Source organism: Xenopus laevis, chromosome 1S (genome assembly GCF_017654675.1).
Source record: "Xenopus laevis strain J_2021 chromosome 1S, Xenopus_laevis_v10.1, whole genome shotgun sequence".
NCBI classification, from domain to species: domain Eukaryota; kingdom Metazoa; phylum Chordata; class Amphibia; order Anura; family Pipidae; genus Xenopus; species Xenopus laevis.
The window spans coordinates 102,660,805-102,674,174 of record NC_054372.1 but is presented as its reverse complement, the minus strand read 5'-3'; the positions used below and the strand labels follow the sequence as shown (position 1 = coordinate 102,674,174).

At 35.3% G+C, this 13,370-nt stretch overlaps 1 protein-coding gene across 2 annotated transcripts; it reads left to right on the top strand.

Moving 5' to 3' along the window:
* Window positions 1–2,715: 2,715 nt before the first annotated feature.
* Window positions 2,716–12,752, top strand: LOC108703704 (plasmalemma vesicle-associated protein). 2 transcript variants are annotated; one of them, XM_041580030.1, is made up of 5 exons: window positions 2,716–3,287; window positions 8,388–8,460; window positions 9,675–10,289; window positions 10,805–10,832; window positions 11,124–11,560. In XM_041580030.1, exons 1-5 carry the CDS (start codon window positions 2,922–2,924, stop codon window positions 11,143–11,145), a joined length of 1,104 nt encoding a protein of 367 aa, XP_041435964.1. In that variant the 5' UTR covers window positions 2,716–2,921; the 3' UTR covers window positions 11,146–11,560. The 2 variants fall into 2 exon arrangements, with proteins under 2 accessions (XP_041435964.1, XP_018095362.1); XM_018239873.2 differs by lacking the exon at window positions 11,124–11,560 and adding an exon at window positions 11,826–12,752 and having other exon boundaries at window positions 2,718–3,287.
* Window positions 12,753–13,370: the final 618 nt, after the last annotated feature.

The following is a 13,370-nucleotide window of genomic DNA, read 5'->3' as shown; positions in this document are numbered from 1 at the left end:
CACCTAATTTATAGCACTTAAGCACTTTAATCATAATTATTTGTATTAACACAATCGATTGAAATACCATTAATTGTATGTTGGTGCTAAATTGATTGAGAACTAAGCATATGTTTATAATAGCACTAAGCACTTATATAATTAGATCTCAATTAATTTTAGTAAGGTAGTGTGGGGTTTAATATTTGTTTGTTTATTGTTTGAAAATTCAAAATAAAAACCTTTTAAAAAAAAAAACAAAGTGGAAATTCATCTTATATTGTTACAAGCATTCAGTGACGCTACAGAAATTCTTCCATAGGGAACTAACACCTGCAGGTAGGTTGCATCCTTCCCATTGGTGTAGCTGCAGAGGTTGCAGCTACAACTGGGGGGATCCTAAATTAATAAGCACCCCCCTTAACTGAGATATAGTTGAAAAGAAGGGTGGGATTAAGAAACGTGCTCACTGGGGTCGTAGGTGTTTGATTTCATTAATAAGTGACTGTAATTCAGTATTGCATCAGGGCCCTTTGATACCTAGTTAAAAGAGGAAGCAGGGATTTCATTTACCCCATTCTTAAGACATTTAGTGTTTCTGTTAGACAACTTCAAAAGGTAAATTAAAAACGATTTTAAATGTTGCCAGCTCTCATTGTAGTGCACAGTGCCCATACAATGGTTTCTAACGACATCTAGTGGCAAATAAGTGAATAAAACTATTATAATTTCTTATGTCCCTGGACATTTTTTACAAAAAAAATGTTGGACAGTGCTGCTCAAGATTTACTCTAACTTGTCTACTAATAGTTTTGTAAAATTTGCATGAACTCTCGCTCCTTTTTGCATTTTAAGCTTTTCGGCAAATAATAAATCGTCCACCATTTTCAGCTAAAACGACATAAGCCCTTTATTCTACAGAGGCCTGTTTGATTTACATGTAATAAAAGGCACTAAGTTTGCCCAGAAGCAGTATCCTATAGCAACTAATAAGATGTTTGGGTTTTCAACAGGTCGCCAGTAAATGCTACCTGCTGATTGGCTGCTATGGGTTACTGTCCCTTGGCAAACATAGTACTTTTTATTACAGAAGCCCAGTTCAGATAACCAGTAATATTCAATATTTCTTTGAAACTGGAAACCAATATATGCTACCTGCAAAGCTGTTCTGGCCTATAAGAGTTGCCATTAAGTTTATCCCTGGTATTAGCTCAGTTTATTTAACAGCACCTACAGGGACAGTCCCTCGGGTAATTTTTTCCCTTTGGCAATGTGGCTGATGAATGTCAGATGAATGAATGCCTGGAAGAATCGCAAATGTTATGAATAGAAATCAGTTCTGATTAGTTTGCACTTATAGCTATTGACATGCATTATTATAATGTAGTATAATTGTAATGATCATGCATATAAATTATAGTATTTATGATGGGAGTGTTTTTTTTAGTGCTCTTCCAAAATGGCGTGGAAGTGCATGATATACGCTTTCCCTTAAAAATAATTTTTATATGTTGTCAACCATGCTTAAAATGGTTACAAACTGTCACTAAAATAACTCAGGTATTCAGTCTAGTTTAAGTTAGAAAGGAAAGCAAAGATCTTATTGGTTGCTATGAGTAACTGCATGGGAGCAGTTTGGTCTCTCGGTCTTAAGGTCAGGCTTTGTGAAGGAAGAAGACGACTAGGGTGACGGCAAAAAAGGACAGAGGTTAACGGGTAAGAACTGCATACCAAGTATATTTGAAATGTCTATGCTCCCACTTAATAATACAATTTGTACATGGATAGATGACTGGATACAAGAACTTGTACAGAGGGTTCCACAGAGACCTGTATTGGGTCCACTTTAATTTCAATTGTTCATTAACAACTTTAGGGTGAGCCTTGCAATCAGGGCAGGCATTTGTAGATAGCAATAGGCCACTTAAATCCATCCAGGATGTGGCATCCTTGCAGCAGGGTCTGAATAAAAGTGTGGTAGATGTGATTCAGTGTCTAAAAGGTAAGGTTATGCACTTGAGAAAATACCTCAACTAATCATTTTACTCACACAATCCCTGTGGTGCTTATGCCTTTACATACAGAGGTCCCATAGTGTTGTCTAAAAGTACACAAAATTGCTTGAGGGACTGAAACTGTTGTGTTCTGAAACTGTTGTGTGGAATACAACTTTTCCTTTTGCAGCATATTTACATATAAAATATGTGGGTCAACCAGGCAACAGGATGGTTAACTTTGGTACATTCTCTAAAAGAAAAAAGAATTACTATAAAAACCAGTAGAGAAAAGCAAGTTATCAATACAATAATGCACGGTGGTTTTGGATCTCTATGCCAGGATGATTTTAAAGGTCCAAATATCATCCTACAGGATCACATATTATGTTTCAAATATTTCATTTTCCAGTTATAATCTAGTTGTATAAATTCCTCCAAGTGATAATTCAAAATAAAGTAACATTTCCAATTGCAATATCTGCAGATATAAACCAGATATGATTAGTAAAGTGTAAAGTATAGAGGGAGTGGTAGAATGAGGGGTGCTTCTGTTCCAGAGCGTGAATATGTGTCTTGTCCATTAAAATGATAACAATAGGTCTTATCTCACAGTGGGTTGTTATGACACAGTAAAGGATGTCAGGGCATCCTGACTAGCAGGAAGGAGCCGAAGTCTGAAAATGTTTTAAGGAACTAATATAAACAGCCCAACAGAGGAATTAATATGGCAGACCCCACCCAGTCTGTCAGACTTCTACTAAGTAAACATGATTAATGTTGTCTCAAAGATAAGCAGCCTAGGCACTTGTTATGTGTCAGGATATGTTTAACAGATAAAGACCTGTATTTCAGAGTTCCATATTCAGTTTTTTAGAAGGTAGAAGAAGAGCAAGATCAATAATATTAGACACTGGCAAACAGTCATTAACATTTGATGGTTACACCATGGATTCCAGCTATGCAATGGCCAAATTTGGACTAGAATCCAAAGACAAGCTCACGTCTAACCAGAAGAGCTGCTGGTATTATTTGAAATACTTTTTTCTTTTCGCATCTCTAATTCAATTTCTTATTATCCTCGGGCTGGTGCTTTTCATGATCTATGGCACTACTAATGAGGGCATAGAGGCAAGGTTAGAGTCTTTGGAATCTCTCTACCAGAAACAGATCTTTGAACACAGGGTTCTGCTGAACAGATATGGCCAACTTAATATGAAGTTCAACACTACAACAAAGGAGAGGGACTTTGGCATTGTTGAGCTGCAAAACACAAAAGCCAAGATGGAAAATTTAACAGCGTTGAATACATTGGTGAGTGCATATGCTAAATAGATGATGGTATATGTTTTGTCTATGTAATGCAATAAGAAATGATCTAGTAGAAAGTTGCAAAGTTTATTTACAGGTTTTCCGAAAAAGGAATTAAAATCAAGTGTTGATTTTTAAACAAGCCTCTGACTTATTAATAAAATGCATAGTCTGCTAAATTCAGGCTTTGATTTCAAGTAGGATTGCCTTTAAGCAGAGCAGGTATTACTGAAATACTGTATATATTTTTCCCCTGGATAATATGTTGCACTGTGTTGTGCCAAAATTCACTAATAAGTCGATCTTCTACTACAAGGGTAATCTTTTTATTTTGGTGTTAAGTAGTAGGAGTTTCGGATACCTATATTATCTAATCTATACAGTGTAAGCTGTATGGTTTAGAGATACATCCCACAAATGCATCCAAAATGACATCAATTACATCAGTTTTAACATCTAGGGGGTTATTAAGGAGTTAAATTACCCCCTAGCATATTTTCCTCTGTATAGTTACTATATGCCCACATCAAGGTTCACATTTAATTAAATGTGTTTTACTAAAATAAATCTCAGTTTAAAATCTATATGTACAGGTATGGGATTCATTATCCAAAAAGCCATTATCCACAAAGTTCTGAGTTATGGGAAAGCCATCTTCCATAGAGTCCATTTTAAGCAAATACTTTTTATTTTTTTTAAATAATTTCATTTTTCTCGTGAATCATATTGGGTTTAATTAATGTTTAGCAGACTTAAGGTATGGAGATCCAAATTGCAGAGAGATCCCTTCTCCAAAACACACAAGGTGCCAAGCATTCTGGATAAAATATACTATACCGGTGTTTATTTTATGCTTGTTTATTACAAATGGCATTTTTTATTACCCCTTTACAAAAAAGGAGGTACCTAAATATTTCATAGTTGGGGAGGTGGTATGGGTTCCTCTAACCGATCTCCCTTTACAGAAGAACTGACTTAGCTTGTATGTGTTGGGTGCAGCAGTGATCCCCCTATCTATCAAACAGTTTTAATATGTCACAGCCTGTCTGTTGTTGGAACTGATCAGGTGCTGTCAGGCTTTTACACAATGTGAAACCCTTTGTAGGGAACCCATACTGTAAAATATGTGCAGCACCTGTATGCAATAAACATGCATAAATTATACTCATATAAATATGACATTTACTAAAATACTAACTGTAAAAACTTACGTAGTTCAAAAAAGTGAAACACAATTAGCATACAATTGACCCTTGTGAGCTCGTAAGGTGCCATAGAGCATACAAAATCAGGTTACAGAATGCCATGGAGTCTATGGGTTATAGGTTACATATTGTGGGATTGAAAGCTGTCTGGCAAAAAAAAAATGTTTGGCATAGAGAATATTGAGATCATAGTTTACTGAATTGGTTTCTGTTTATTTAAAGTGACATCAACACATAGCTAGAGATAAACATCTTTTGTGCTAGTGTTCATTCTTTTTCACAATTTGTCAATACAGAAGTATTCACGTTTTCTTCACATTTCCCCCCCCCAAATCTAATAATATGCGCTAAGTTTGTCCAGGAGACTTGCTTTTAAACATGTGACCAGCGAAGACGACCTACTGATTGGTTGGAATGGGTTACTGCACCTGGACAAGAAGTAGTGTCTTATGCAGGGGTCCCCAACCTTTTTTACCTGTGAGCCACATTCAAATGTAAAAAAAGTTGGGGAGCAACACAAGCATAAAAAAAAGTCCCTTGGGGTGCAAAATAAGCATGTGATTGGCTATTTGGTAGCCCCTATGTGGACTGGTAGCCTTCAGGAGGCTCTATTTGGCACTATACTTAGTTTTTATACAACCAAAACTTGCCTCCAAGCCAGGAATTTAAAAATAAACACCTGCTTTAAGGACCCTGAGAGCAACATCTAAGGAGTTGGAGAGCAACATGTTGCTCGCGAGCTACTGGTTGGGGACCACTGGTCTTATGCAACAGCTGTAACTGTCTTTTTGTTTCTTGGCAGATTTAAATTAATTAGGTTTATTAACGTTATACTGACACTAAAAAACTAATTTTAAAAATATTAATTAAAGAGAACCAAAAAGAAGCCCAATTCATGTCTCACCAGTACTTTGGCAATGGCCAAACACACTACTTTATATACATCTGTGAGGTAGTTTGGCAATCTAAAATTGGCACAAGTATGGTTATCTCTCATTCTTACTCAAAGTAGAACATTCAACCAGTAACTGCTAAGGCAGGGGTGCCCAAAAGGTAGATGGGGATCTACCAGTAGACCTTTAGCTGGTGATCAGTAGATCTCAAGACACTGTCAACAGCTTGACCAAATCACCCTCCTGTTTCATGCTTTTCATTCAAATATTTATTGCGTTATGGTTACATAAGAAATAGAAATAAATATAGCAATATACATTTTCTCATAATTCTATATGAAGTAATATTTTCCATGGAAAAAAATGCTAATGTTGTTTTTATGGATGTAGATCATAAAGGGAAATCATAAGTCATATTATCCGGGGCCACACTGAGGGTTGTATAACAGAGGGTCATATTTGGAGTTGTATAATCCAGGCCATAGATTAAATCGTATAATCCAGGGCCACAGGTGGACTCATATACTTCAGGGCCATATCGAGAGTTGTATAATCCAGAGCCGGAGCTAGAGTCACATAATCCAGTGCCATAGCTAGAGATGTATAATCCAGTGCATTAGCTAGTAATGTATAATCCAGAGCCATAACTAGAGTTGTATAATCCAGGGGCATAGATTGAGTGATTTTATGGAATTCAACTACAACCAGGTATTGGACCTAGGGGAACAGGAATAACTACTGTAAATGGGCCAGTTAACAATTCCACATGTAGTAATACAGGATATAGGCAAGATGTGTTTAGATTAAAATTGCAGATATAAGAATTTGGGAAACAAAGATGGTGAGCCTGTACCAAAATTTGCAAAGAGTTCCAGGGTCTTCTAACAACACCCTTGCTGTGGGGACTTGCCCCAGCTCCATCACTCCCCTGGATTCACTAACCATTTAATATTTTCAAATGTATTTTCATAATATCTTGAAACCTGAAAGCTGCTTGCATTTACATTGAATATTCTGTAAGAGAGTTTTCTACTGCCAATGACCTGTGGATCCTAAAAGGTAACATAGTATGGTTCGATTTTAATGAATACCCCTGTTTGTATGCCTGTGCCCCAGCTCTGGATATTTCTTAAGTAGCAATTAAAACAGAGGAATGGACAACAGAGGAGTCTATTCACTAAAGGTCTATAAAGCATGTGATAAATAAACCATTCTGCTGCTTTTTTTTGTAAAAGTCTCACTTGATTGAGTATTCATTTAAAATGTGATTTATTTCAGCAGTATCAGGGGTTTCTGTCTGAGATACATTTTTACACCATGGCCTCCTCCAGACAAGGACAGCCCTGTATTAAGTGGTACTGCATCAATGAGTCCAGATTCTTAAAATAGAATGAATTACATTTCTATGACATATTAGTACTCTGATATAGATACTATATTTTTAAAGATGACTGCAGAAACATTTATCTGAATATACAGAAAATGATATTCAGTCTAATAATTTACTTTATTCTCAAAGGAATCTCTTGTTTCTGAAAATTGGATTGGGCCTAGCAATTAGAATGATTTTATCTAGGCTATAGCCTTCTTTTTCTTTGATGCTCAGTCAGTCTCATTTCTTCTGGAATGTAATGAAACAAAAGCTAATGTATTTAACTGCTTTAACAAGAAAGGGGTTATTTGACAGCTGCTCGGTTTTCTTGGATATTATTGAATAAAACAAAAGTTGTAGACAATATTATAGTTTGTTCTGTGCCTTACTCAGTCCTACAATCAAATATGTTATATGTTGCTGTTTGAGGCCTCCTAGTTATCCTAATATTTATTGAGTCTGTAATGTCATTTCTTTTAAATGTTTTTTTTCACTGTGCATAAAGATCTTGTTTAATTATTGAATATTAGCATTATGATGTTACTATTATGCTACTGTTTTATTTGCACTATTTTATGTCTAGCTTTTTGACACAAATTTATATTGTACCCAGCTATAGTGTATACCTCCTAACTGTCCTGTTTTCTGCGGGACAGTCCCGATTTCGACAGCTCAGCCTGCAGTCCCGTGTTTATTACCTATATGTCCAGAGTTTCTCTTTTGATCTCCTGCGCTGATGCCGGAAAAGGTTTCTGAAACTTAATTAAAATAAGAGGCTTTTTGGCAGAGCCCAGAATTCTCAGCACCTGTACTTCAATACATTTGTAACAATTTAAGATAAGCAAAGATACAATTGTACCTATTTAAGATAAGCAGGTCTCTTGGAAGAACTGTGACTCACCTTCATTAGCAAAACTGTTATGAACACCTAAAACATGGTCCTAAAACGCCCAGAAATGTGTTCAAACTTTTATAGCCTGCCAATTTTTTTAAAATTTACATGGTAATTAGTTGGTCCTGTCACAAAATGGGCCTGGTCAAAGAAAGCTGGGAATTTTCATGGCTAATGTTTTTGACCCTCTTTGCATTTTTCAAATGTTGGAAGGTTTGATAGTGTAGGCATTAATGAATGAACATTTCAGTAAAAAGATATTGAAAGATGATTTGAGAGATGAGCAATTACATCAGTTATAAGTGACAATGCATGCTTTACTTAGTATTTACCTTTACTTACTAGAACCCAAAGAGAGAATAAAAGAGTATAAAAGCAAATGCTTTGTACAGGTATAGGATCTATTATCTGGAAACGTAATATCCTAAAAAAGTTCAAAACAGGCAACTGAGAAACAGCAAATTGAGTTATATTAAAGCACATTAGAGAATCTGATTGGTGAAAAAACATGCTATGGTCCAGAGGAAGAAAGCAAAGATAAGGGGGTATATTTATCAAAAACTTAATATACCCCAAGAATGGGAAAATATAAGTGGGTGCCAAGAAAGGTGTAAGATTGATTTTTTTTTCTCGTATTTTTGTGTTTTATCTGCATGTTTAATCATGTTATTTCTTTGAATGCACGCATACTGTATTTTCGACTGCAACAGACAGAACTCACAATTTCTTCTTTTTCCACAGTTAAACAGACTGATAAGAGAAAAGGACAAAGAATATGAAATTAAAATATCCATAATAATCAAAAAATTCCAAGGTGAGAAATCCTCAAAAACACGGTCATCCTTTAAAGCCAGATGCTTTTTACAGGGGATTGTAAGGGCAGTAGAAATATACATTATATATATGTAAATAGAAATAGTAAACATAACCATGTGTGTACATTTTATTCCTCATGTGAAACAACATCAGGTTGATCTTGTCACATAGGCTGTGGCTGAGATGGGAACTTTGAAGTGGCAGGCCAAAACAAAGTAGAGAATGTTAAAGGATAAGCATGACTATTATAAGATGAGCTGCTGAAATATTGCAGATGATCTAAATGGCTCATTTCAGCAGTGCACTATTGAGACAAACACTCTGCATTACTTTGAGGTGGAGGGTAACATAAACTGTACCATAATCTCACAATTAGTGATTGGCGTTTTTTTGCCCTTTAGCTTCGCCGAAAAAAAAACGGCGCCGAATTTTCGCGGGCGTTTCGCGAATTTATTCGCCTGCCGCGAATCGCGCAAATTCGCCGCGAATTCGCGCCTGGCGAATAAATTCGCCCATCACTACTCACAATTGTTAAGTTACATTAATCGCCCACCCTTTCATTTGACTAATATCCACGCTGACAATATGGTTGCACTCGAAAATTTTAGGCATGCAAACACATTTCACTCCAAACAAGGCAGACTTTAGAAATGGGAAGCACCTAAACATAAGTATGGGGAGTAATAACAGATCGTGGATAGTGCACATAAAATACATTTTATTGCGTTCTAGAAAAATGGCAACAATGCAAGTTGGGGTTGCAAATCAAAGTATTATATATCCTACATGAAACAATAAAGCTTATTTATAGATATTTAAATGCACTCCATCTACTGACAGAGGCTAGTAACTTCAACTGACCTCTGCCATTGACTTCTACATGAACCTGGCAGGTTTTCAATGGCGAAGTATCAAATTAGAACTGTTTTCATGCTGCGGTGTAATTAAACTCACATTCAAATTTGAATTCGAATTGGTGGTTTTAAATTCGATATTGTAAGTTTTGACCAAAAATTTGAAAACTTTAATTCTAATTTACCATTCGAACCTTAGTAAATGTGCAAGTTAGTGCTCCAATAGTGTGTATGTGTTTTGGTGTGTGGATAACACAGATACATGTGTGTGTGTGTATTGAAAAGGAAAATGTGTTCCCTTTAGTAGATTTTCATATTTCATCTAACACTATGTTTTATACCCAACTGTCCTCTGTAGGTGACCTAAAAACCAATGAGGATGACAAGAAACAACTTGAAATGTCTTTAGTGGCTTGTAGAGCAGGCTGCAACAGAAATCACCCTGATTGTCCACCCATCCAAGAGAAATGCATCACCCTCCCAAACAGGAGACTTTGCTCAGCCTATGAAATTGAGAAGTTTATAAGCACGTGCATATCCATTGATGAAAAGTTCAATGTCGAGGTTCAGCGCCTCCAGCGCAACTTTGATTTGGCCATTGCAAGGAATGTGCCTAGCACAATAGTGACCAACTATGAATCTAGAATTCAACTTGATAATATCCTGCAGAGCTGTAAACCTTTGCCTACTGAAGTTGCAAACTATATAAATGCATCTCTAGCTAATATAAAGCATAACATCATTACTAATATTGAGCTTATGAGTGGCAAAGCAGAGACAGAAGCATCCTTGAAAAGATGTTTGGAAGATTTCAGAAATGTGATGGGTCTGCAAACCACATGCACCAAAGAGAAAGATGAACTTAGAAAAGATATGGAAATGTTGAGACTGACAGCAGATAGCGATCTTAACAGGAGCAATAAACAATTGCTGGCAAAGATGGAAGAATTGGATAAATGCATGAAGCAGCTAGGTAACCAGTTACATGGATAATGATTATTTGATTATTTTTTTTATACACAGGACAGCCCTATAATAATAATCATATATAATCATTCCACTAATTTATTTCTATTTTAGGCACTTGTGTGATGGGTCATTTTCTGTCACTAACTATTTGCATGCGTCATAATAATGTATACATGTATAATATTGCAACCTTTATAACTAATGTCGTGATGCATAATGTCTACTGTAGAGTTTGGTGGAGAAGGAATAATGGTTTGGGCTGTTTTTCATGCTATGGGCTAAGTGAGCCCAGTACCAGTGAAAATAATCATGTACCATAAAGCAGGTTTTTCCCTGGTCAAGGCTGGAGAACACTTTCTGGGGAGGAATAATGGTCATATGTTTTGTAAATGATGCCAATAATTGTCAATTTTCAAAACTGCATTAAAAAATCCTAGAGCTATATTGCCAGAGCTATATTGTTGTTTGCAGTAAATTGGACTTTGTCAAAATTCTAATAAATTGTCTCTTCTTCCACAGAACAACAGCCAAGAACATACAGTCAAATGTAAGTTGAGCATTAAAATGCCCTTGTCTTTTTTTTTTTTTATATTGCACTGCTAACTTAAAGCTATATTACCTGTTATATCAGCTATATTTGTATGTGCAATCTATATATTCAATGATTGGATGCAATGCACCCAATCCACTTTTTTTGGGGGGTTTGGCCGAATCCTAAATCTTTTGAGGAAGATTCAGCCAAATACAGTACAGATTTGAAACCAAAATTTGCATATGCAAATTAGGCACAGGAAGGGTTAAAGAAAACCACATCATTTTTTTTTCGCTTTCTTTTAAGGAATCTTGTTTGCGTCAGGTAGGCACTTTGATTCGGATGAATCCTTCTGAAAAGGTCTGAATCCTAGCCCAATTCCGAACCAAATCCTGGATTTGTTGCATCCCTAATGTGCACCCATTTATTTTACACCACTGTGGAATATGTAGGCATTATATATATAAGTGTGGTAATCATTGTTATAATAAAGTTTACATATAATGTTCGGGCCAAAGTAGGGTCCATTTCATAGAGCCTATAATGCAATGTATGTATATGAGACACTGATGTATGTAGTGGCTTACACAAGGATATCTACTCAGGGTCGGACTGAGCCGGCAGGGCACCGGGAAAAAAACGAGTGGGCCCCTGGCTCTTGTTTAAAGGGGCAATTATGACATTTCACAAATTCTTATATCTTGGTTTTAACAATATAAACTATAATCACCAAATTACCAAAAATGTATATTATTTTGATTGAGACAGATTTTAATGTAAAATTGAACTATTCTCTACAGTGAAATTTTACTGTATTCATTATTATATTGTATTATACTGTGTTTTGTATTAACTGGTTAATGAAAGACGTTAAGGCTTCTTTTACAGACGGTTTGTAAGGACATCCAAAATTGATGTAAATATTTGACTGATTTTTTTTGAGACTTGCATATATTTTGGACTGTTAGTTGGTTTATTTTAAAATGTGTATTTTTTATTTCTAAATAGTGGTTAACTCAGCAACACCAAATTGCGAAGAGAAGAGCAGAGACTGTGGACAATGAAGATCGCACTTCCTCGTTTCTACTCCTGTATTTCATATTTGATGATGTGCCTATGTTTTTCTGTTGTACATACACACCTATAGACAAGTAAAGGGTCCTTATCCAAAAATCTCAAGACAACAATATATTGTTATTGAGTTAAGACCTTTACAGTGTTGCTTCCCCAACAGTTTGACAACAAAGGGCTGATACTAGCTCTGCATTTCCTTAAGCAGCTTAAACTTATTTCTAAGAATATATTAATAAGTGAGCTCTGCACAAAGCAAAAAATGAATCAAAAGTCTTTTTAAACCAAATATTAGCACTATATTTATAAAAAAAAAAGTCCATTATTCAACAGCAGCAAACATTTAGGATTTAGCATACTAAATAGTCCTAGTTCAATAGTGCATAATGTAACTGATTCCTGTAACTTCCTTGTAAAAAAACTGCAGTTCTATGAACTTCTGTTTAACTTTTGTTGATTCCATTATACCTTTTGAGACACTCGAATAGAGTCTTTCATGGGGATGACGCCTGTTCATTGATGACATATGGACAGTCAGAGGAAATTAGTGAACCCAGCAGATTAAAATCCATGACAAATCAGAGCTAACACACACCTTTGGTGAAAACTGCAACTAAATCACATTCAGTATCCATGATGAAAGAGAACATTTGACCAGTTTACCTGTACAGCTATATCCCCTGTAAACTGGTCTTGAACTATACATACAAATATTAATTAAAATCTATAATACATAAATACATAATTTTATATTATGATCTTTAAAAAGATCAACGTTGATGTAATAAACACTTTATCTTTTTGAAGAAATTCCTGGTGTGCTTCAGCTTTTTCTGCCTTTGGATATTTGATTTCTGAATTGCACCCAGGTATGTAACTTTTGAAGTGGGTGCTAAAGCCTTTCACAGTATATATATATATATATATATATATATATATATATATATATATATATATATATATATATATATATATACACACACATATATATCTATATCTATCTATATATATATATATATATATATATATACAGAGTTAAAGTAAGTCCAGTATGTACAACATTCTAATGAATCATACATGAAATACATAAAAAAATCTTCCATGATTACAATCAGAAATTGCAATGGCAAGATATATAAATCCTGTACTTTATACATATACAGTATATTGGAACATATAACTGCCATAAAAATGAGCAGTAGGGAATTGCATTTTGGCTGTTTGTAGCAGGGACCTAAGAAAAATGTAAAGATAAGTATTTGCCTCTCTTTAACAATATATCACTATTTTCTTATCAAGACCCCTGGTGCTGGTTTTTTGTTCTATTTTGTATACATTGGATCTCCGTGCATAGGGGCAGCTACAAGGTAGCTGAATGGAAGGTGGTGCTGTCCAAGAACTTTTATATAGATATATATCTAGGGAATGTGCAACAGGACATGACCTGGATATATGATGTTTTTCAATAAAGGTGTAAATGTA